The sequence below is a fragment of the Palaemon carinicauda genome, chromosome 6 (genome assembly GCF_036898095.1).
Source record: "Palaemon carinicauda isolate YSFRI2023 chromosome 6, ASM3689809v2, whole genome shotgun sequence".
Taxonomy (NCBI): Eukaryota; Metazoa; Arthropoda; class Malacostraca; order Decapoda; family Palaemonidae; genus Palaemon; species Palaemon carinicauda.
Window position 1 is genome coordinate 82,877,467 of NC_090730.1, and position 22,500 is coordinate 82,899,966.

Here is a 22,500-nt window from a genome sequence, read left to right on the forward strand (position 1 = left end):
CTCTGTCTCCTTTTTATAAATATCCCAAATATTATTTGATATCCATGGCTTTCTCCTTGTAACTGCGTGTCCCAACACTTCAATACCAACTGACTGATATATGTTCTTAATATCACACCATTCTTCATCATTTGTCTGCTCTTCATCTCCTAGAGTCTCTAAAACTACAAATCAATTCCTACATTCAATTGCAAAGGTTTATCTGTGCTCATCTAAAAGCTTGGTTGCATCAAACCTTGGTAATCAATCTACCTTTCTGTTGGGTTCTTTCAGTTTTAATTTCAATGTGGTAATGAGGAGCCGGTGACCACTACCAATATCTGCACCTCTATAGCTTCTTACATTTCTCAGAGTCCACCTTCTCTCTTTATTAATGGTAATGTGATCTATTTGATTTTTGTAATTGTCACATGGTGAATTCAATGTATACAGTATATGTGGATTTTTTTTTTGTGTTGAAAAAGAGTACCTCCAATGACAAGATTCTTTGTTTATAGGAAACTTATGAAATGTGCTCCATTTTCATTTTCAACTTCACCAAGACCCTCTACACCCATCACATTCTCTATCCCTCTGATTATTCTTTCTAATTTTAGCATTAAAGTCGCCAATCACAATTTTCATATATCTGCAGTTCTTTCCAGTATTCATCTCTCCTTTCATCGAGGGAATCATTTGTTCGGGCACAGCAAACTATAAAACTCATATTGTACTGTTGTAATTTGAACTTTACCAGTAACAATCTAGTATTTACTGCTCTCCACTCGGTTAATGTCTTTTTTGCTCTTTGTGTCATCATCATCATTCCTACCCCTTCGCTTCCAACTCCATCTGATCTTCATAACCATGATTTCATCCACATATGGCACTCAAGTAATCTCTCTTATAGTTTCATTTCTAATCCTGTCCTGCCATTTAACTCTCAATACCCTTCTAAGGTCTTTGTTCTCAAATCAACTACATCTATTGAAGATAGATATCCATAGAGCAACACTGATATCATTAACTAGTAATTTAGTCAGATTTTTATATATAATTTCAAGCCAATTGATTTCCTAATTATACTTAACCTAGCCATTTTCTGATTTTTTTTTTTTTAATCTTTCACTAAACTGTAATTCTAAACACCCTGCATTGGAGATCATAGTTCCTAAATGCTTTAATGATTCTACCTCATTATTCCTTTCTCCTTTCAATGATATTTCATCTTCCATCGCATACTCCGTTCACATCATCTCTGTCTTTCTTCTATTTTTCTTCAACCTAACCTCGTGTGATATTCCATGCACTCTGGTAAGCAAGCATTGCAAATCCTGTGGTGCTCTGCTAAGAATGACAGTTTCATCAGCATACTCTAGTTCTGCCAAATTCCTATTATCAATCCAGTCCAATCCTTCTCCACCATTTCTGACTGTTCTACATATTAAAAAGAAAAAAATGCATGAGGAGGATAAACAACATAGGTGACAACACATTCCCTTGGAGTACTCCACTGATCACTGGAAATTAATTTGTTAAAATTCCTTACCAATCACTTTACAATGTGTTTCACTCAGGGCCAAGATATTTAAACTACATTCTATAAATTCACTATCCACTTGCCGTAACTTCCGAATTTGATTCATAGTTCCAACATTCCAATGACCTATTTTAAATTTTTCTTTAGCATTTTTAAACAGAGAGATTCTTAGTACCCTGCTATATCCAGGACTTGGGCCATTCTGTCATCTCTTTCCATGACTGACTAAAACCATAGAGGATTCATTGGCCAGATACATCAAATGATAACTAGTTCCTTATGATCTGCAGTTCCTATCTAACTTAGGCAAGTGGCCCCTGCCAGTCCATACTAATTCTAGTACGATCAACTGCCCGGCGTCAGGAGTAAAAGCTGAAGAGACAGTTTGTCCCTCACACTGCTACCATTGACTTAATCTAGAGTTAGGGGGGATTTTCCTCCACACCCAAAGATCTCATTACTCCACCAAGTTGCTCATCCGCTTAAATGAGTTGGCAAACATAGATTGCTAAGGTATACCACCTAGCACGTTATTATATATATATATATATATATATATATATATATATATATATATATATATATATATATATATATATATATATATATTGTGTATATATATATATATATATATATATATATATATATATATATATATATATATATACTGTATATATATATATATATGTGTGTGTGTGTGTGTGTCTATTTACATATATATACAGTATATATATATATATATATATATATATATATATATATATATATATATATATATATATATATATATATATAGTATATATGAGTACACAAGGTCTTTCGACATGGCACGAGGTTGTTCTCCGTTTTTCATTTATTAATAATGTTGTTTCTTATCAGCCTCTCTAATTTATTTACCCATATTCGGGAGCATCCTCAAAACTATTTTTCTTGCTTCTTTTGACCTGTGTATGGATTCGTTTTATATCTCTTCATGATCATTGTAATTTTTGTTATCATTTTTGTCGGTTATAATCGAATGCATGATGATACCTTTTGTTGAATTGATTATCAATCTCACGCGTGCTGGAAATATTCAGGATCGAAGCAACATAAGTATCAATAACTTTTTCTAAACCTATTTGATTTTTTTAACACTAGAGAGTTATGGGGTCCTTTGAGTGGCCAGACAGTACTACATAGGACCCTTCTCTCTGGTTACGGTTCTTTCCCTTTGCCTACACAGACACCGAATAGTCTGGCCTATTCTTTATAGATTCCCCTCCGTCCTCATACACCTGAAAACACTGAGATTACCAAACAATTCTTCTTCACCCAATGGGTTTAACTACTGCACTGTAATTGTTCAGTCGCTACTTTCCTCTAGGTAAGGGTAGAAGAGACTCTTAAGCTATGGTAAGCAGCTCTGCTAGGAGAAGGACACTCCAAAATCAAACCATTGTTCTCTAGTCTTGGTTAGTGCAATAGCCTCTGTACCATGTACACGACAAATTAATTTGAATCGCAACGTTTGTCAGTATCGCGGCCCTGAATGTAACGAGGGAAGCCTGAAATGACAGCTGTCAGATGTGGTACCTTACAATTATAGGGCACGTCGTTTGTCAATTCGCGGGGACAAGTTTTGGGGTAATACAAACACACACACACACACACACACAAACACACACACACAAATACACACACATAACTATATATATATATATATATATATATATATAAAATTTATATATATATATATATGTATGTATATATATAAAAATATATATATATATATATATATATATATGTATTTATATATATATATATATATATATATATATATATATATATATATATATATATATATATATATATATATATATACATACATTGGTCTCTTCTCTCTCGTTACAGTTCATTTTCCCTTTGCTTACACACACACCGAATCGTCTGGCCTAATCTTTACAGATTCTCCTCTGTCCTCATACATCTGACAACACTGAATTGCCAAACAATTCTTTTTCACCCAAGAGGTTGATTATTGCACTCAAATTGTTCTGTGGCTACTTTCCTCTTAGTACGGGTAAAAGAGACTTTTTAGCTTTGGTAAGAAGCTCTTCTTGTGTAGTGCCATAGCTTCTGTACCATGATCTTCCACTTTCTTGGGTTGGAGTTCTCTTGCTTGAGGGTACACTCGGGTGCACTATTCTATCTAATTTCTCTTCCTTCTGTTTTTTATATATAAGAAATATTTATTTCAATGTTATTACTCTTAAATTATTTCATTTTTCCTTGTTTCCTTTCCTAACTGGTCTATTTTCCCTGTGGCGGCCCCTGGGCTTACAGCATCATGCTTTTCCAACTAGGGTTGTAGCTTAGCAAGTAATAGTAATAATAATAATAATATCACACATTAAGGGGCGCATATGTTTCTACAGGAAAACTCTTTTTTCTTTCTTTCAATAAATAATTATTATTGACCATTCACTAGGGAAATGCCTTCTGTGGTTATACAGTTAATGCTGATACTTACTATTAGATAGGGAGGATGACAATAATGGGAATAAAATACACTAAATAGCAACCCACCGAGTTTCTAGCGAACTAGGTACGATAAATTTTGCAATTTGTTGCATCAGTTTTGATGCCGACTGTACTGTCCTGGAATATCTGATTGTAAACGATAGTCATGATTATGATAAATCTTATGCAAGATGCATAAGGAACTAATTGAATGACAGTGCCAGAGATTAATACTAGGTAGTAGGTTTGCCAGGTCACCAGTCACCCGTTGAGATGCTACCGCTAAAGAGTTATGGGGGTCCTTTGATTGACTTGACAGTACCATATTGGAAACTTCTCTCTGGGAATGGTTCACTTTCTCTTTGCCTACACTTACACATTCTCTTCTATCCTTATACACCTGACAACACTGAGATTATCAAACAATTATTGTTTACTCAAGTGGTTAACTACTGCACTGTAATTGTTCAGTCGTTACTTTCCTCTAGGTAAGGGTAGAAGAGACTCTTCAGCTATGGTAAGCAGCTCTTCTAGGAGAAGGACACTCCAAAATCAAGCCATTGTTCGCTAGTCTTGGATAGTGTCAAAGCCTCTGTACTATGGTCTTCCACTTTCTTTTTTATTTTTAGAGTTCTATAGCTTAAGATTAAACTCTGCCATACTATTCTAACTAATTTCTATTCCTCTTGTTTATGATATTTTTTTTTTATAATATACATAGGAAATATAGATTCTAATATTGTTACTGTTCTTGAAATATTTAATTTTCCTTGTTTCCTTTTCCCAATGAACTATTTCTCTTGGACCCCCTAAGCTAATAGCATCTTGCTTTTCCAACTAGGGTTATAACTTACCAAGTAATAATAATAATAATAATAATAATAATAATAATAATAATAATAATAATAATAATAATAATAATAATAATCAAGAATGAAAAGACTAATAGACAGTAAATTCTTGTCCAACAAATAAAGATGAGATTCAGTAGCTTAAGACCAGACAGAAGAACAATGCTCGAAACAAGGTAGAATGGAAGAATGAAAACACTTCTTCAGAGTAGACTGATCACCCAAAATCGTAAAAGACTTTCTCAATATGATATTTTTTGTACAATTGAAGAAGAAACCTACCTATTGTGTTTCTCAAAAGTAAATTTGCTGTTGAGAATCACACCTTAAATTTTAAAAGTCATTCAGCGTTAGAAGCAACTGTCCTCGACCTACTTAGCATCATACTTCAAGATTTGTTTAGATTCAACTTCATGCCCCATAATATGCAGCATGCACTGATTTTAGCTATAACTCTATTAAGGGATTCAGCAAACACAGATCTACATTCAGGAGATGGATGGAATTGATGCAAAGAGAGTAGCATCATCTACATATGCAATGACCTTGTTTTCTAGGCTAAACTACATATCACATGTATATAGTATGAAAAGTAATGGGCCAAGAACACCACCCGGAGGAACTTCAGATATCTCATTCCTATACTCACTATAGTAACCATCAACAACAACTCTTCGCGACCTATTACTTACAAATTCAGTAATAATGCCAAGTTATATATATATATATATATATATATATATATATATATATATATATATATATATATATATATATATATATATATATATATATATATATATATATATATATATATATATATATATATATATATATATATATATATATAAATATATATATATATATGCATATACAGTATGTATGTATATATAAATAGGATTTTGCTTATGTATTTGTAGAGTTAACCAGGATTAATATGTAAAAAAATTGTGTTGGAAGCCTAAATAAATTTACCTGTCATTTGAAATGACCTTCTGGCAGGTGGCTAATGAGGGTTGAACTCCTGCTACAAACACCTGTGAATATAGGCCAGGAAGGTGTCTTGGATTTGGCGTATTGTTCTGTAAATATTTTTATGTATGTTCGTACCATATAAAATGTAAATAGACCTTGTTCAATAAATCATTCACTTGAGAAAGTATCACGAATCTTACAATGACTTAATCTTGTATTTCCTATTTCTATTTCCCCCGTAGTTCTTTTGCATCTGATAATCACGTTTCCCTGTGATTTCCACTTTGTGTTTACACATACACACGCATATATATATATATATATATATATATATATATATATATATATATATATATATATATATATATATATATATATATATGTGTGTGTGTGTGTGTGTGTGTGTGTGTGTGTCTGCGTGCGTGTGTGTGGGTGGGGTGGGGCAAGCATGTATTCTTATATGTATAATCTTTTCTAGAGTTACGGTAGCATTCAGCGAAATCGATCCTCTACCAGAAGTCTCCTGGCCAAGATAGCAATGAATGATTCTGACAAAGGGAGTCGATCTGTTCTTTCGGAGAAACAGTTCCATGCAATGGTAAGTTTCTAGTACACAATACTAATCCGTGATGTTGTGGCGAAAGAAGAAGGATGTCCATAGTCAGGAGCATAAAGTACATGGCCCTTTCGTCGATAGGTGTTTGTAAAATATTAAGTAATTTTTTCGAGTAGTGAGTGTGATGTTTGCAGAATTTTTTCTTAATATTTAACTTTCGTGCTATGGTGTATGCGATGTACTTAATAAACTGGTGGAAATGATTAAAGACTATGTAAAGACTCGACATTCATTATACTTTTTTGCGTTAGGTTATACGAGATACTTTGCTATTTCCAGTAATGGGAGGTTAAGATTATTCTGAAGCCTGTAGCATTAAGGGTGAGGAGTAATTTGTTTTATATATATATATATATATATATATATATATATATATATATATATATATATATATATATATATATATATATATATATATATATATATATATATATATATATATATATATATATATATTACTAACAACAACAACAGCAACAACAACAACAACAACAATAATAATAATAATAATAATAATAATAATAATAATAATAATAATAATAATAATATTCTGATAAGCCTTCAAAGTCCGATATGATGTGCTTACAAGCTGTACTTGTTACGATAAATGCCAAGAACAGTATTGTTTACATATAAAGCATTAACAGAAGTGCATGAATTTTTATAATATCAGATTTTGAGTAATATTAAAATAAGTTAATTATAAGACTCTTTTTATTATGATACTTCTTCGTCCAGTTTCTAGAAGCCTCATTGCTGGTGGTGGCTACGACTTATATTACACCTTTCATGGATCACTGTTGGCATTATTTACACCAAGACAGAATAACATAGGGCAGGGGATTCGATCGTTCAATTCCCTCTCCATTGACGTCACAGAAGCTCAACATCAACAATAATAATAATAATAATAATAATAATAATAATGATTTCAAAAGTTTAAACGTGAACAACTGGAGTAGGATCAGTAAATTAAGTACACTTTCCAGACGACACGTACAAGTAAAGTCACAGTGCGGGAACCGAGTCACTGACGGTCTCACGTTATGTTATTCTGTTTTTAGTTTTAATATCAGTAAAATTGATCTATTTTTACCATTACTCGTGTATAACATACATTTTTGTATGTGGTCACGAAAAGAAATAAAATACTATATATTTTTATTATTATTATTATTATTATTATTATTATTATTATTATTATTATTATTATTACCGGTAATGGCAATGGTAATAGCATTATTATTATTATTCTTCCTTACCTCTTACCAGATCAAGTATTTTAACATTATACAGAGCCAAAGGCCAACCTCATTTCACAGCAAATTATTCCTGCTGGAATGTGTTGATATATGATTCAGAGAATTATTAGGCTTCTAAAGATTAATATATTACTTAAAGTTTTAAGCCGCAAGGAAATCTTTTCACGGGTTTCACCAGGCTGTAGTAAAATTTCGCACCAGGTATTAAATATCTACTTCCATTTGTGTCATTATTATAGTTACCTAGTCAAATCTTATGTAGCATTGAGGCTTAGAATTTGCCTAAAAATCTAAACATATGTGTAACCCGTGGCAATGCGCTATGAAGAATCAAACTTTAGATTTTTTTTTATGTTAAATTCTGAGAGATAGATTTCTTATCCCCACACACGAGGAAACACATTATTCTATTTATGGACTTTTCACGTTTTTCTTCACTGTGGTATTTCTTAGAGCGAAACCGACACGGAGGCCGGCAATGAGCTGGACTCCATCGAGGAGGAAACTTACCAGGATCCGCCTGCTGAGACCTCACTTCCAGACGTCGAACCTGTTGCTTCAGATATCAGAGTGAGTGTAAGAAGTCCCACAAACATTTGTTGTAACTTTTTCACATAGTTCGCTCTCCTACAACCAAAGAGTGTTTCATGCACAATCTTTGATACGTGTGGGAAATTTTCTTAAAGAATTAATAACATATGAGCATAAGTTTCGTATTTACATATTTCTTACCAGTACACTGTATATATAATTTTTCTTATATTCTAACATCTTTGTAAATGCCTACTGGAAAAAAAAAAAAGATAAAGAAACTGAACATTAGAATCTACAAATCTTTAGTCTGTAACGTAAATAAAATTGATATAATTTTTCAAATATCACAAATAAGGATTGGTAAAAGTTAAGCTATCAGCTATCACAAGAGTGTGAAATCGCTCTATTTTCTTAAACATCGCTGATTTGTGAAATATAGAATTTATGCGTTCGAAAAAGCATTTGCGAATGGATCTCTATCGTACGCCCACTTGTATTGTAGCGTATAATGCATAAAAGTAATAAGACGGCAATAATTGATTACTTTTTAATACGCCTACAATACACACACACACACTATATATATATATATATATATATATATATATATATATATATATATATATATATATATATATATACAGTATATATTTATATATATAAATATATACATATGTGTATAATATATATATATATATATATATATATATATATATGTATAAATCATATATGTATATATATATATATATATATATATATATATGCATATATAAATATCCATATACATATATATATATATATATATATATATATATATATATGTGTGTGTGTGTGTGTATATATATATATATATATATATATATATATATATATATGTGTGTGTGTGTGTGTAAGTGTATCCAAATTTAATTCCTGCATAGCATTTTCACCTAAATGAGATAAATTTTTTTTAAATAGGTAGCTAAAAGTTGATTGAAAAAGTTATGTTAAAAACTGAAAATGTATAATTTGAATGTTAGAACCATGAATTAGATTGGGAAGTTACAGCAAGTGGAGAAAGAATTTATGAAATGTACTTTGGATATCTTAGCCTTAATCTTAGACCAAAGCAAATATATATATATATGTATATATATATGTATATATATATATGAGCGTGTGTTGTATATATATACATCTATATAATATATATATATATATATATATGTATACATATGCATATATATATATATATATATATATATATATATATTTAGATACATATATATATATTTTTATATATATATATATATATATATATATATATATATATATATATATATATATCTAGATACATATATATATATACATATATATATATATATATATATATATATATATATATATATTTATATATATATATATATATATATATATATATATATATATTAACTCATAAAGAACAGAGGGAGTTGGAAGAGAAGGGGTAGGAATAATGATGACACTAAGAGCAGCAAAAGGTATTAACGGAATGGAGAGCTGTAAATAGAAGATTGTTACTTGCGAAGTTTAACTCAAAGCAGTGCACGATAAGTATTGTAGATTGCTATGCACCAACAAATGATTCCGCTGAAAAAAAAAAGGAAAGATGCATACTATGAAAAACTGCAGAGTGTGATAGATGAGATCCAAGAGAGAGTTATAAAAATTGGGATTAGTAACTTCAATGCTAGAGTTGGAAGGAATAATCAAGGTATATACAATGTTATGGGTGTAGAGGGTCTTGGCGAAGTTGCAAAGGAAACTGGGCTACATCTTATAAGTTTTTGTTCATCAAACAATCTTGTTGTTGGAGGTACTCTTTCCCAGCACAATGAAATCCACAAATATACATGGACTTCATCATGTGGCAATTACAAAAATCAAATAAATCACTTACCCATTAATAAAGAGATAAGGACGACTCTGAGAAATATAAGTTATAGAGGTGCAGATATTGGTTGTTCATCACCAATTCCTCATTGCCACACTGAAATTAAAACTGAAAGCAACCAATAGGATTGTAGATAGAATACGTAGGTTTGATACAACTAAGCTTCTAGAAGATGAGTACAGAAAAGCCTATGCAATTGAATGTAGGGGTCAATTTGCAGTTTCAGAGACTTTAAGAGACAAAGAACAGACAATTAATGAAGAATGGTGTGATATTAGGAACATATATCACTCAGTTGGTAGTGGAGATTTGGGACATGCAGTTACAAGGAGAAAACCATGGATATCAAATGATATTTGGGAGACAATAAAAAGCAGACAAAGAGAGAAAATGATTGTTCACAGTTTTCGAGGAGGTAATGAAAATTTCAAGGCAGAGCATTGATAGTGAAGTCAAAAGAGCCAGGATTGACTGGAGAGAATATTTAGAAAGAAAAGCAGATGGGGCTGACAAAGCTATGAATTCAGGTAGTGGCTATGGTGTAAGAATTGCTCATAGAATCAATAACGAAAATCGCAATAACAAGAGGAAGAAAAGCAACATTGGATGGAACACTTTAGTGAGGTCATGAATAGGAGATATGAAGGGAATAATTTGATTGATATTCCGGAAGCTGAGGAAGACACTGATGTGCCAATGAATGGATTTGGTGTGTTTGAAGCTATCATTAGATAACTCAAAAGATAGAAAGCCCTAGATACGATGGAATAACTATTGAGATGATATTGGACAAAATGAAGTGACTCCTAAAATACTTATAAGATTATTTTGCAGAATGTTGCATGAAGAGGCAAAATCTGATGAATTTCCATTCATCAGATTTTGAAACGTTTGCTAAAATGACAAACATAGAAGATATAACTGATTTCAATGATTACAGAGGCATCAAAGTTACGTCAATTGTCCTATAGATATATAGTATGTTTATTTTAAAGAGACTAAAGAGAGAGGTTGATGAAAACCTGAAAGGTAAACAATCAGGATTTAGAAAAGGTAGAGGAAATACTGAATAGATTTTCATTTTAACACATGTTGTACAGCAAGTTGTAAAATATAGAAATCCACTTTTGATGGCATTTGTGTACTATGAGAAAAAAGTCTGTTCATGAACATACCAAGTCAAATGAATTGCTAGTGAACAGTGGAGTACGTCAAGGGAAATGGTTTTAGCCTATGTTTTTCCTCCTCATGGATTTTGTAATGCATAGAACATCTGGGGATGGTGGAGAAGGATTGGACTGGATTGGTACCAGGAAATTAGCTGACCCACAGTACGCTGATGACGCTGTCCTTATTAGCAGACCATCGCTGGACTGGATTGGTACCAGGAAATTAGCTGACCCACAGTACGCTGGTGACGCTGTCCTTATTAGCAAACCATCGCTGGACTTGCAAAGCCAGCTTACCAGAATGCATGAAGTATCACATGAGGGTGGGCTTAAGATAAATAGAAGAAAGACAGAGATGTGGATAACGGAATATGTTATGGAAGATGAAATATCATTGGAAGGAAAAAGTATTTATGGGGTGAAATCATTTAAATATTTAGGAACTATGATATCTAATACAAGATCTTTAGAATTTTAGTTTCATGAAAGAATGATAAAAGCAAATCAGACAATGGGTTGTTTAAGTAAAATTTGGAAATAAAATCGCCTGAAATTACTTAGGAAAATCCGGCTATATATCAGTTTAGTGAGATTGGCGTTACTGTATGGACATGGGTCATCTTATGACAATGAGGCAATGCCCAACAATGTTCTTAGATTTGAGAACAAAATCCTCCGAAGAACATTAGGAGTTAAATGGCTGGACAGGATTAGAAATGTAACTATGAAATATATTAACTGATGGCCATATGTGGATGAAATCATGTAGAGGGATAGATGGAGATAGTTCAGGCATGCTACTCGCACTCCCCAAGAGAGATTAGTTCACCAAAGCTTCATCTGGGCTCCACAAGGCAATAGAAGAGTTGGAAGACCTAGGCGTACATGGCTGAGGACTGTGAGACATGAAGTAGGAGATGATGAATGGAGAAGTATCGATTTGAAAGCTCATGACATAGGCGACTGGTGAAATCTAACCGAGGCCCTTTCTGTCAATAGGCGTGGGAGATGATGGTGATGATGACGTTGGTTTTAACAAAAAAATTCCATACAATAACAAATAGAACGGAGAACTAATATGCAATTTTGTATATATTGCCCACTAATTGTACAACTTCCATGAAATATAATTTTGTATGATTCTATAGTTGACTAGATACTCCTGATTCCCATTTAAAAACATACATAGAAAGCTTGTCTGAAAATAACGATTATTATCGGAAACTTTTTTTTTCACATTTTTCTCCTAGAATACTTTCATTACATTATTTCAAATCAAATTCCAGACTTGGAGAGTTTTTCATTTTAAATCTCTCTCTCTCTCTCTCTCTCTCTCTCTCTCTCTCTCTCTCTCTCTCTCTCTCTCTCTCTCTCTCACTTCGTTATAAATACATGTATTATTGTATTATCCTACCACAACAAACAATAGTGAACTAATTGTTGTTGATATATGCAGTGGGCTATAAATGCATATATACAAATTTATTATATGTATTATTACCGATATCACTATCCTTTTAATATTAATACTATAATCATACTTTTTTTTTTAACAATACACAATAATCAAAAGATAAGTTCAAACTAATTGAGAAAAATCTCGCCCATTGCCTTGCTTCTACCCCACTTCGAAACATCCCGGAGTCGTGCACAGCTGTTGCAGGTCCAGCCACCGCTCAAGGGGATGTTGTCATTGGGATCGGACAGCACCCGAAGCAGTGTGAGTTTGGACACGGGTTCACTCCCCATTGTTCACCACCGTCCTAAGGTAAGGAAAGACGAACGGTTATGTATACAGTTCTTATGGATTACTTTTGGGCCTCTAATAGTAGGTTGATCAAAGCACGAGCCACCCGTTGAGATACTACGACTAGAGAGTAATGGGATCCTTTGACTGTCTAGACAGTACCACATTAACTCCTTCTTTCTGGCTACAGTTCATTTTCCCTTCTATTACACATACACCGAATAGTCTGGCCTATTCTTTACAGATTCTCCTCTGCCCTTATACACCTGACAACACTGAGATTACCAAAAAAATTCTTCTCCGCTCAAGGGGTTAACTACTGCGCTGCACTTGTTCAGTGGCCGCTTTCCTCTTGGTAAGGGTAGAAAAGTCTCTTTAGCTATGGTAGGCAGCTCTTCTAGGAGAAAGACACTCTAAAACCAAACCGCTCTAGTGTTGGGTAGTGTCATAGCCTCTGTACCATGGTCTTGCACTGTCTTGGGTTAGAGTTCACTTGCTTTAGGGTACACTCTGGCACCATATTCTATCTTATTCCTCTTCCTCTTGTTTTGTTAAAGTTTTTATAGTTTATATATGAAATATTTGTTTTAATGTTACTTTTCTTAAGAAATTTAATTTTTCCATGTTTCCTTTCCTTACTGGGATATTTTCCTTGTTGGAGTCCCGGAGCTTATAACTTCCTGCTTTTCCAACTAGGGTTGTAGCTTGGCAATTAATACTAATTTGTATATATAAATATAAATATATATATATATATATATATATATATATATATATATATATATATATATTTATATTTATATATATATATATATATATATATATATATATATATATATATATATATATATATATATATATATATATACCTTATTTAGAGTAATGAAGAATATTTTACAATGAACGTTTCAGGGCCCCAAAGTACCCATTTGTAAAACTCACTTTGTAATTCAATCAATGGTTTGTCTAAGATATCCTATATACAGTGCTGTTATTCACTTCATAGCATCTCTGCTGGGTTTAAAGTGAAACTTGCCATACAATGATATTTTCAAAATATTTTCTGTTATCAGATATATTTATATTCATACATCTTACAGGATGAAGTATTTTCATAGGATTACGGAAAATATTTTGTTTACTCTTAGTCTTTTAGGAGTAAAAATTAAATTGAGCTTATTTGTCTTTAGGTTACAAAATGCACTTCTTTCATCCAATTTGATCGCTCTAATTATTATCATAATTGTTAATTAGCAGCTTAATTCTTAGTATCGTAGCTTTTGAACTAGATTCGTAAATGGTAAATAATATCGCATTCCTTAATATTGATCGTAATTCTTAATGGCCAGGCAATTCTTTAATCGATTTAAGGTTATGGAGAACATCTTGAACATAATGAACTAGAGGGACACTCAGTAGGCAGCATGCTTTCGCCACGCCAAGCCTACTATTTATCTCAACTCCGTTGCGTACTAGTATTTCGATTTATTTTCTCCGAAATCTGACGACTTTGTCCTTGGGCCATATTATACATGTCTAGCAATTTTCGTTGAAATTGGTCAGTAGTCTTTGTGTAATGTTATTCAGAACCAAATAATAAACTAACAAAATGCTTGTCTTTGCTTAACTTTGCCTTTATTTCCAAAATACAGCTGAGTATTTTGTACTTTGATATACTTTATCCAAAATGTTACAAAATCATCCTTGGATCATACCAAGCTTGGTCAAAATCTTCGCTGTACTCTTTTTTCTCTTTTATAAAACTGCTCACAGCCAAATAAATAAACGTCAAGGGTGAATATATACCCTAAGCAAAATATTTTATTTTAGCGTAGGCAAAAGTGAATGTAGATTGTTTTTCCCGAAAAAAAGAATGGATTTCATTACTTATACATTGTCTTTTAGGTTATGCAGGATAATATCCTTTGGGTAAAAAACAGTAATTTGCTGACAAATTCTACTAAATTCATATATTTTCCAATTATCTCTTTGGTGGTGCATGATATATTCGAATTCATGATATTTTTTTTTTTTTAGGCTAAAAACGATATATTGAATTTATTTATGTAAAGTATATTACATAGATAAAAATCCGCAGCATTATATGCAAAAGGCCAATCAGACAGAGGATTATCGTTGTCACCCTACGAGGCTCATCACACTCGCCACACTTTCATTCAAGAACGTTTTTGTCAACGTTACCTATTTGATAAAATTGGTCGAAACTAGCTCCATTGATTCTGGCTTTTGCATAAGCAGTGACTTCATTTCTGACACAAGCATCCGCAAAATTTTGGCAAAATCTAGTACAGAATATGAGTTGGCCTATAAAATTAATGACCTCCATCTATCCGTTAATGGACACCATAGGCAGTGTCAAGTATGCTACGCAGTTATTATCACCGCCTTTTCCAAGTGTTTAAAGGTACTTGTGAAGCAGAAGTCTGTTGGAATCCAATAACTAGTAAACTACCTCTGATTTTATCTTGGTGATAAACGACTAATGATATAAATAATTCAAACAACATTTATGGTGATATACCAGCGAGAAATTGTTTTGGGATTAATAAAGAAGTTCAAAAATACTTTGGAAAAGATCATAAAGGTAGTGACTTTTTAAAAAATGAAATCACAGAAAACAAGAAGCTTGTACAGTTTTCAAAAAGGCATAATTCTTTCTAGCAAGTCAATCATTATTCTAATAATATGGTTAAAGATTTCTTTAATGCTGATTACAATATGACGGAAACGTTGAATCAAGACTGCCTAAAGTATATATTAGGTTACATAAGGCAAATAGAGGGCACTTACGATTATCCTAATGCTATTGAATTTTATGTTTAGGCTAAGGTCATTGATTCTAGAAAAAGATATAAAATTAATTAGTGAAAAAAAACAACATTGCAAAGTGTAGCACTTATGATACTGTGACGTGCCAAGAGTAGGTTGTGCGTCAAAGGCGAGATGAATACATCTGATTACTTTATTATAGACACATCTAGTATATATACACACTAGGCCCTGGCAAGAAGGTCACAAAATACAACATGCTACTTCCTGTCCAACCGGCAACCGGTTCTGTCAACAGTTAACAATGAGAAATAGGCAGCAGGTTATCACAAGTTGCTGTCAGTGCGAGGAGAGAGCAAAGATACAAAGGATAATATATACAAAAATGAGAAATGTCGTTACTATGTACGATCGTGTGACACACGGGTGGTACATGGTTCCCGCCCCCTAAAAATGACATAGTGTACATGCTAAAGAGGGTGCCCTGATCTAGAGAGGCAAACTGTAGGTCGGTCATGTGGCAGGAGATAATCAGGTTTTAGACGAATGTTTAGGAGGAATGCTTTCGGATTGCATTGGATCACAAGGAAAGGGCCCATGTAAGGGGGCGTTAGCGATGGCTTGCTAGTGTCATTGCGTAGGAAGACGTGTGTTGCAGATTGCAAGTCTGTCAGTATGTGATGCTTCACTGGGGGCTTGTAAGTCTGGCGGCATGGAGTAAATTTTCTCACGACATGACGTATGCGCTGGAGATCGTTTTCTCACGACGTGACGTATGCGCTGGAGATCGTCGGAGGAGGTTGCAGAAGAAAAAAATTCGGCAGGGACGACCAATGGGCGCCATACACCATTTCAGCTATTGAGACATCCAGGTCGTCTTTAAAAGTGATCCTCAGTCCAAGGAGGATCCAGGAAAGCTGAGGAAACCAGTTGGAATCCTTGCAGCGGGACCTCAAAGCAGCTTTGACGGTGTGATGATAAAGTTCAACCATTCCATTGACAGCGGAGTTGTAGGCAGTTGTCTGATGTACGGTGATGCCCAGGAGATTCACTAATGATGTCCACAATTGAGATGTGAAAGTGGTACCCCTGTCAGAAGTAATATGCTCAGGGATACCAAATCTTGCTATCCATCCTGAGAGTAAGGCAGATGTACATGAGGCAGACGTTGCAGTTTCCATGGAAATGGCTTCAGGCTAACGAGTGGAGCAGTCAATGAAGGTAAACAGGTAACGATGTCCTTGTTACGTGGGTAGGGGCCTACAACGTCGACGTGAATGTGGGAGAAACGACGCTGAGGTTAAGGAAAGGTTCCCACTCCTGAATCCATGTGTTGATATAGTTTGGAAGTTTGGCAAGAAGTACAGGCACAGACCCAATCCTTAGCATCCTTAGTAATGAGGTGCCAAATGAACTTCATCTTCAGCAGCTGTGCAGTAGAACGGCGCGAGGGATGAATGAAATCAAACACCTGTCGACGCATAGGAGCAGGAATTCACAGTCGCGGTTTACCAGTACTGACGTCACAGAGGAGGGTGGTGTTGGAGTTGTCGAGGGGGACGTCTTCCCAATGGAGGGATGTGCCGGATGTCCTACATGCTTGATACTCTGGATCCTGCCGTTGGGCTTCAGCCAAGGCGTTGTAATCCAATCCCAGTTGAACGGCGGCCAACGTGTTTCTTGACAGGACATTGGCAACGGGATCCATTTTCCCAGGGATGTGTTGAAGGGTGCAATTGTATTCAGCCACGACGGAGAGATGTCGGCGTTGATGGGCAGACCAAGCGTCAGACTGTTGAATGAAGGCGTCCACCAGAGGCATGTGGTCTGTGCGAATTACGAAGGGCGTACCTTCTAAGAAATGGCGAAAGTGACAGACAGCCAAGTGTACTGCCAGCAATTCGTGATCGAAGGTAGAATAACCCAATTCTGCCTTGGACAGTTTTCTGCTGAAGAAGGCTAATGGGCGGGGCGAGCCGTTGTCCACCTGTTCGAGTACTGCACCAATAGTGGCGTTACTGGCATCGGTGGAGATAAGGAGAGGGGCATGTGGGACGGGAAAAGTGAGAGCAGCAGCGGTTGATAGGGCATTCTTTGTGTTGCAGAAGGCCGCCTCTTGAAGGGGAACCCACTTCAGGTCTTTTGGCTTGCCCTTAAGGAGGTGTAGAGGGGAGCAAGAGTGGCGGCGATGGCTGGCAGAAAACGGTGATAATAGTTGATCATGCCCAAGAATTCCTGCAGTGCTTTGACGGTCGAGGGCGTGGGGAAGCTCTAAATGGCTGCCACCTTCTCAGGGAGGGGATGGACTCCTTTAGGAGTGATGCGGTGCCCTAAGAACGACACTTCGTTGGCACCAAAGGTACACTTGTCGTACCGGACTACAAGGCCGTTTTGTTGTAGGCAGTTGAGCACGATGCACAGGTGACGGAGGTGTTCCTCTTGTGAGGAAGAGAACACAAGTATGTCGTCCATGTAACATACACAGAAGGGGAGGTCCCCTAAGATGCCATCCATGAGACGTTGAAAAGTGGCCCAGCATTGCAAAGGCCAAAACAGGAATAATTGAAGGTGTATGTACCGAAGGGAGTGGTGATGGCTGTCTTCGGGATGTCTTCTGGGTTAATAGGCACCTGATAATACCCCTTCATGAGGTCGAGCATGGAGAAAACCTTCGTTTTATGCAGGTAGGAGGTCACGTCGGCAATGTTTAGGAGGAGGTAGTGATTCACTTCTGTTTGCATGTTCAGGTACCTGTAATCCCCACACGGATGGAGGGAGCCGTCATTCTTCTGGACAATGTGTAAGGGTGACAACCAATGGCTGGAGGCCTTTTGGCAAAAGCCTACTTCTTCCATTTCTGCGAACGTCTGTTTGGCGGTGGCCAATCGATCCGGTGCCAGACGTCTGAATTTGGCGAAGACTGGGGGTCCTGTCATCTCGAAGTGGTGATAAATACCATGTTTGGCAGGAGCCGTGGCCGTTTGGCGAAGCTCTGGACGGAAAACTTCCAGGTACGACTTGAGGAGGTGGGCATAGGCATCCTTGGGTGCGCTAATGTGGAGAGCGAGGCTGAAGTGGCCAGGTTGAAGAGGTGTCGACAAGTACGAGTCTGCGTTCACCAATCTTCGGTGGGCAACGTCGGCCAGATGGTGGAAATGAGAGAGGAAATCATCCCCAGGATTGGCAATGTGACGTCAGCAACGAGAAACTTCCAATTAAATTTGCCGTTTTCAAATGATAATGTGAGGTTCTCATAACCCTATGTTGGTATCGCAGTTCCGTTGGCAGCAACCAGGCAGACGTCGGCAGACTTAGACAGACTACGTCGTCCCTGAAGAATTCCCTTTCCAAAAGAGAATGACAAGCACCCGTATCAACCAAAACTAGCACGCCCGTTCCTGCATCATGTAAAAAGAAAAGATTAGAAACACGGGAGGTCACCGCCATGAGCAATGGCCTACTTACACCTTTTTTGGCCACTAACAATGCTTGGCACATTTCTTCACGGCAACCCCGAATCTGGAGTGGTAGTAGCAGAACTGCGGCCGATGGGCGTCAGTAAGTGGCTGTAGAAGTCGTTGGTTGGGGCACGAGCGAGTGGTGGGCGATGGGTTGCTTTGTCGCTGCTCCGGCATGTCACGGGGTAGGCGTATGTATCGTACGGCATTCCAGTCAGATCCGGTTGACGTTGAATAGGTGTCCTCTTCATCAGGAGTGAAGGCGTTGATGGAGGTCTTGAAGGTCATGCAGTGGCTGTCCATAAGGGCCTCGGCTTTGGACATCAACTCCCTTATGGGTAAACTATCGACATCGGGTATGGTAGCGCGTACATGTTCAGGTATACGGCGTACCCAAAGGGCATGAGGTAGGTTCACATCACAAAAGAGAGCTGTCTGCGGCAGATTGCAGGCGAGCAATACTGGTCATTTCCCTGAGGATAAACAAAGCCCTTTGGTCCCCCAACAGTTGTTGAGAGAGCTGAAAAAGCTTTGCCATACGGGTGGCTGGCGACAGTGAATACTGCTGCAGAAGGTATGTTTTGAGGGCATCATACACTATTGGGTTGTCTCCTTGTTTACAAAGCCAGTCGGAGATTTCCGGGAAGGTGTCCTCGGGTATCGCCTCGAAAACATAATCTGCATTGGTGATTGAGCGAGTCATGCCCTTGCACGCTGAAACCAAGCAAATGCCTCTCCGCTGGCGAACGACGAAAGTTTTAATGGGGCGGCGTTAACTTCCGTAGAGTCCGCCATAGTAACAGTGAGAGAGGGGTGGGGGGGGGGGGAATACGGGAGGAGCTAGTCGCACTCCGGGGTCACAAATGTGACGTGCCAAGAGTAGGTTGTGAGTCAAAGGCGAGATGAATGCAACTGAGTACTTTATTATAGAAACATTGAGTATATATACACACTAGGTCCTGGCAAGGAGGTCACAAAATACAACATGCTATTTCTTGTCCAACCGGCAACCAGTTCTGTTAACAATTAACAATGAGAAATAGGCAGACAGGTTATTACAAGTTGCTGTCAGTGCGAGGGGAGAGCGAAGATACAAAGGATAATATATACAAAAGAGAGAAATGTCGTTACTATGTACGATCGTGGGACTCACGGGTGGTACATTATATTGACAAATTAGTCTCCATACAATTCATTATAGAAAATTGATATTAATATATACTTCGACAGTACTTCACCAGCTCATTGTTTGAATATTTAGCTTTTGAATGCCCCACAGAAGATATAAACAATCAGATTCTGTATAAGGATAAAAAACAGCTGCTTCAGTAATCTACAATTACGAAGAATGATGAAAGAATGTAGAAATGCAAATTTATCGTGGATTTGGATAGTAAAGAGGTACGCTATAAATATCATTAGTGGAATTTTCATCATAATTAATTGTCCTATGAGAAGTCTTCAACACATTTCAAGGGTCATCACTTTCATTAGGCAAACCATGCAGAAAAAACTCTCGTTGCTGAATTGCAATGATCAGGAGGAAAAAGTTCCTGAAGACATTATCGAATGCTTTGTAAAGTTTTCTATATATTTTAAGTTAAAATACTTATGTAATGCTATTACAATGAAGAAGAGGAAAACAAAAATTGAAACTAATCGGGGAGACGCGAGAAAACAAATGAAGATAAATATTTAGAGGTGTAAATACTTTTATATTTCAAGACTTACAATCAAGGAATTGTTGCAAAATAAATTAATGTTATTCATGTATGCATTCAAGTGTGTAGAAATTATTTTCATTAATACAATTACAACCGAGTTTCTTTCAATACTCGCTAATCAATCCACGCAGATTTACCAAGTTTATAGTAATAGCATTTAAAAACCAAAAATTTGAAGCATTTTCTGTATTTTCTGATTCAGGAAATTTCAGATTAGATAGTCAATAGGAAGAATCAATTAAATGGAAATAACAATAAAGCCTTAATATACAAGACCGCGGCCAACCAGAGTATCGCCAGTTGAGGCTGTCGTGACGTCATAGTCAGAGATAGAAGGGAAGGTGACAGTTCTGTCTGTCTGACCTGTTTATATTAGCCTTGATTATAAAGAACTTCTTGGTTATAAAACCTATTTTTGAATTTTGAAGAATACATAAGATGTAGAATATTTATGGTATAATGAAGATGTTTTATGATAATATTGCATTCACTTATGTCATTTATTAGTAAAAAAAAAAAAACTTGTTTGAATGATAAAAGCTGCCCAGAACTGTTGCTCATGTTTTCAGTAAACCATCTCCCATTGGATATATACTGTAGTCAAAGAACTAATTTACGACTGTAATGAAAGATTGACTTTAGGAAAATTTTTGACATTTTAAGATATTTCGTATGTATGGAACATATCTTAAATGTGGAGAAAATATTTCAGGATTACATATATCATTTCACTATAAGTATATATATATATATATATATATATATATATATATATATATATATACATTCATATATATATATATATATATATATATATATATATATATTTATATATATATATATGTATATATATACATATATATACATATATACATACATACATATATATATATATATATATATATATATATATATATATATATATTGAAGTTAAAAAGGAGTTCTAACAATGGTGGGCAAATTTAATTCTATGACAATCCATGTTCAAATAATTTCATGTGCAAAGCCGTAAGGTTTTAGCTTATGATAGACATTAATTAGATATATACATACTAACACAGATACACACACACACACACACACACACACACACACACATATATATATATATATATATATATATATATATGATGCTTGTGTACACACACACACACACACACACACATATATATATATATATATATATATATATATATATATATATATATATATATGTGTGTGTGTGTGTGTGTGTGCGTGTGTGTGTACACAAGCATTGTATATATATATATATATATATATATATATATATATATATATATATATACATATATATATATATATATATATATATATATATATATATATATATACATGTCATCATCTTGTGCCTTTGCTATTCCACTGTAGGACAAAGGTCTAGAACATGTTTTTCCACATGCGTTTGTTTATAGTCATTCTA

At 35.2% G+C, this 22,500-nt stretch overlaps 1 protein-coding gene across 4 annotated transcripts in view; it reads left to right on the forward strand.

Annotated features, from left to right (window-relative positions):
• Positions 1 to 22,500, forward strand: part of LOC137642585 (uncharacterized) — a 134,054-nt gene that overhangs the window by 74,851 nt on the left and 36,703 nt on the right. For 2 of the 4 annotated variants that reach the window (XM_068375273.1, XM_068375275.1), the window contains 3 exons: positions 6,326 to 6,445; positions 8,179 to 8,301; positions 12,995 to 13,108. In XM_068375273.1, coding sequence (XP_068231374.1) covers positions 6,326 to 6,445; positions 8,179 to 8,301; positions 12,995 to 13,108 — 357 coding nt within the window. The remainder of the gene's footprint in view (positions 1 to 6,325; positions 6,446 to 8,178; positions 8,302 to 12,994; positions 13,109 to 22,500) is intronic. The other 2 variants (XM_068375274.1, XM_068375276.1) reach the window with 2 other exon arrangements.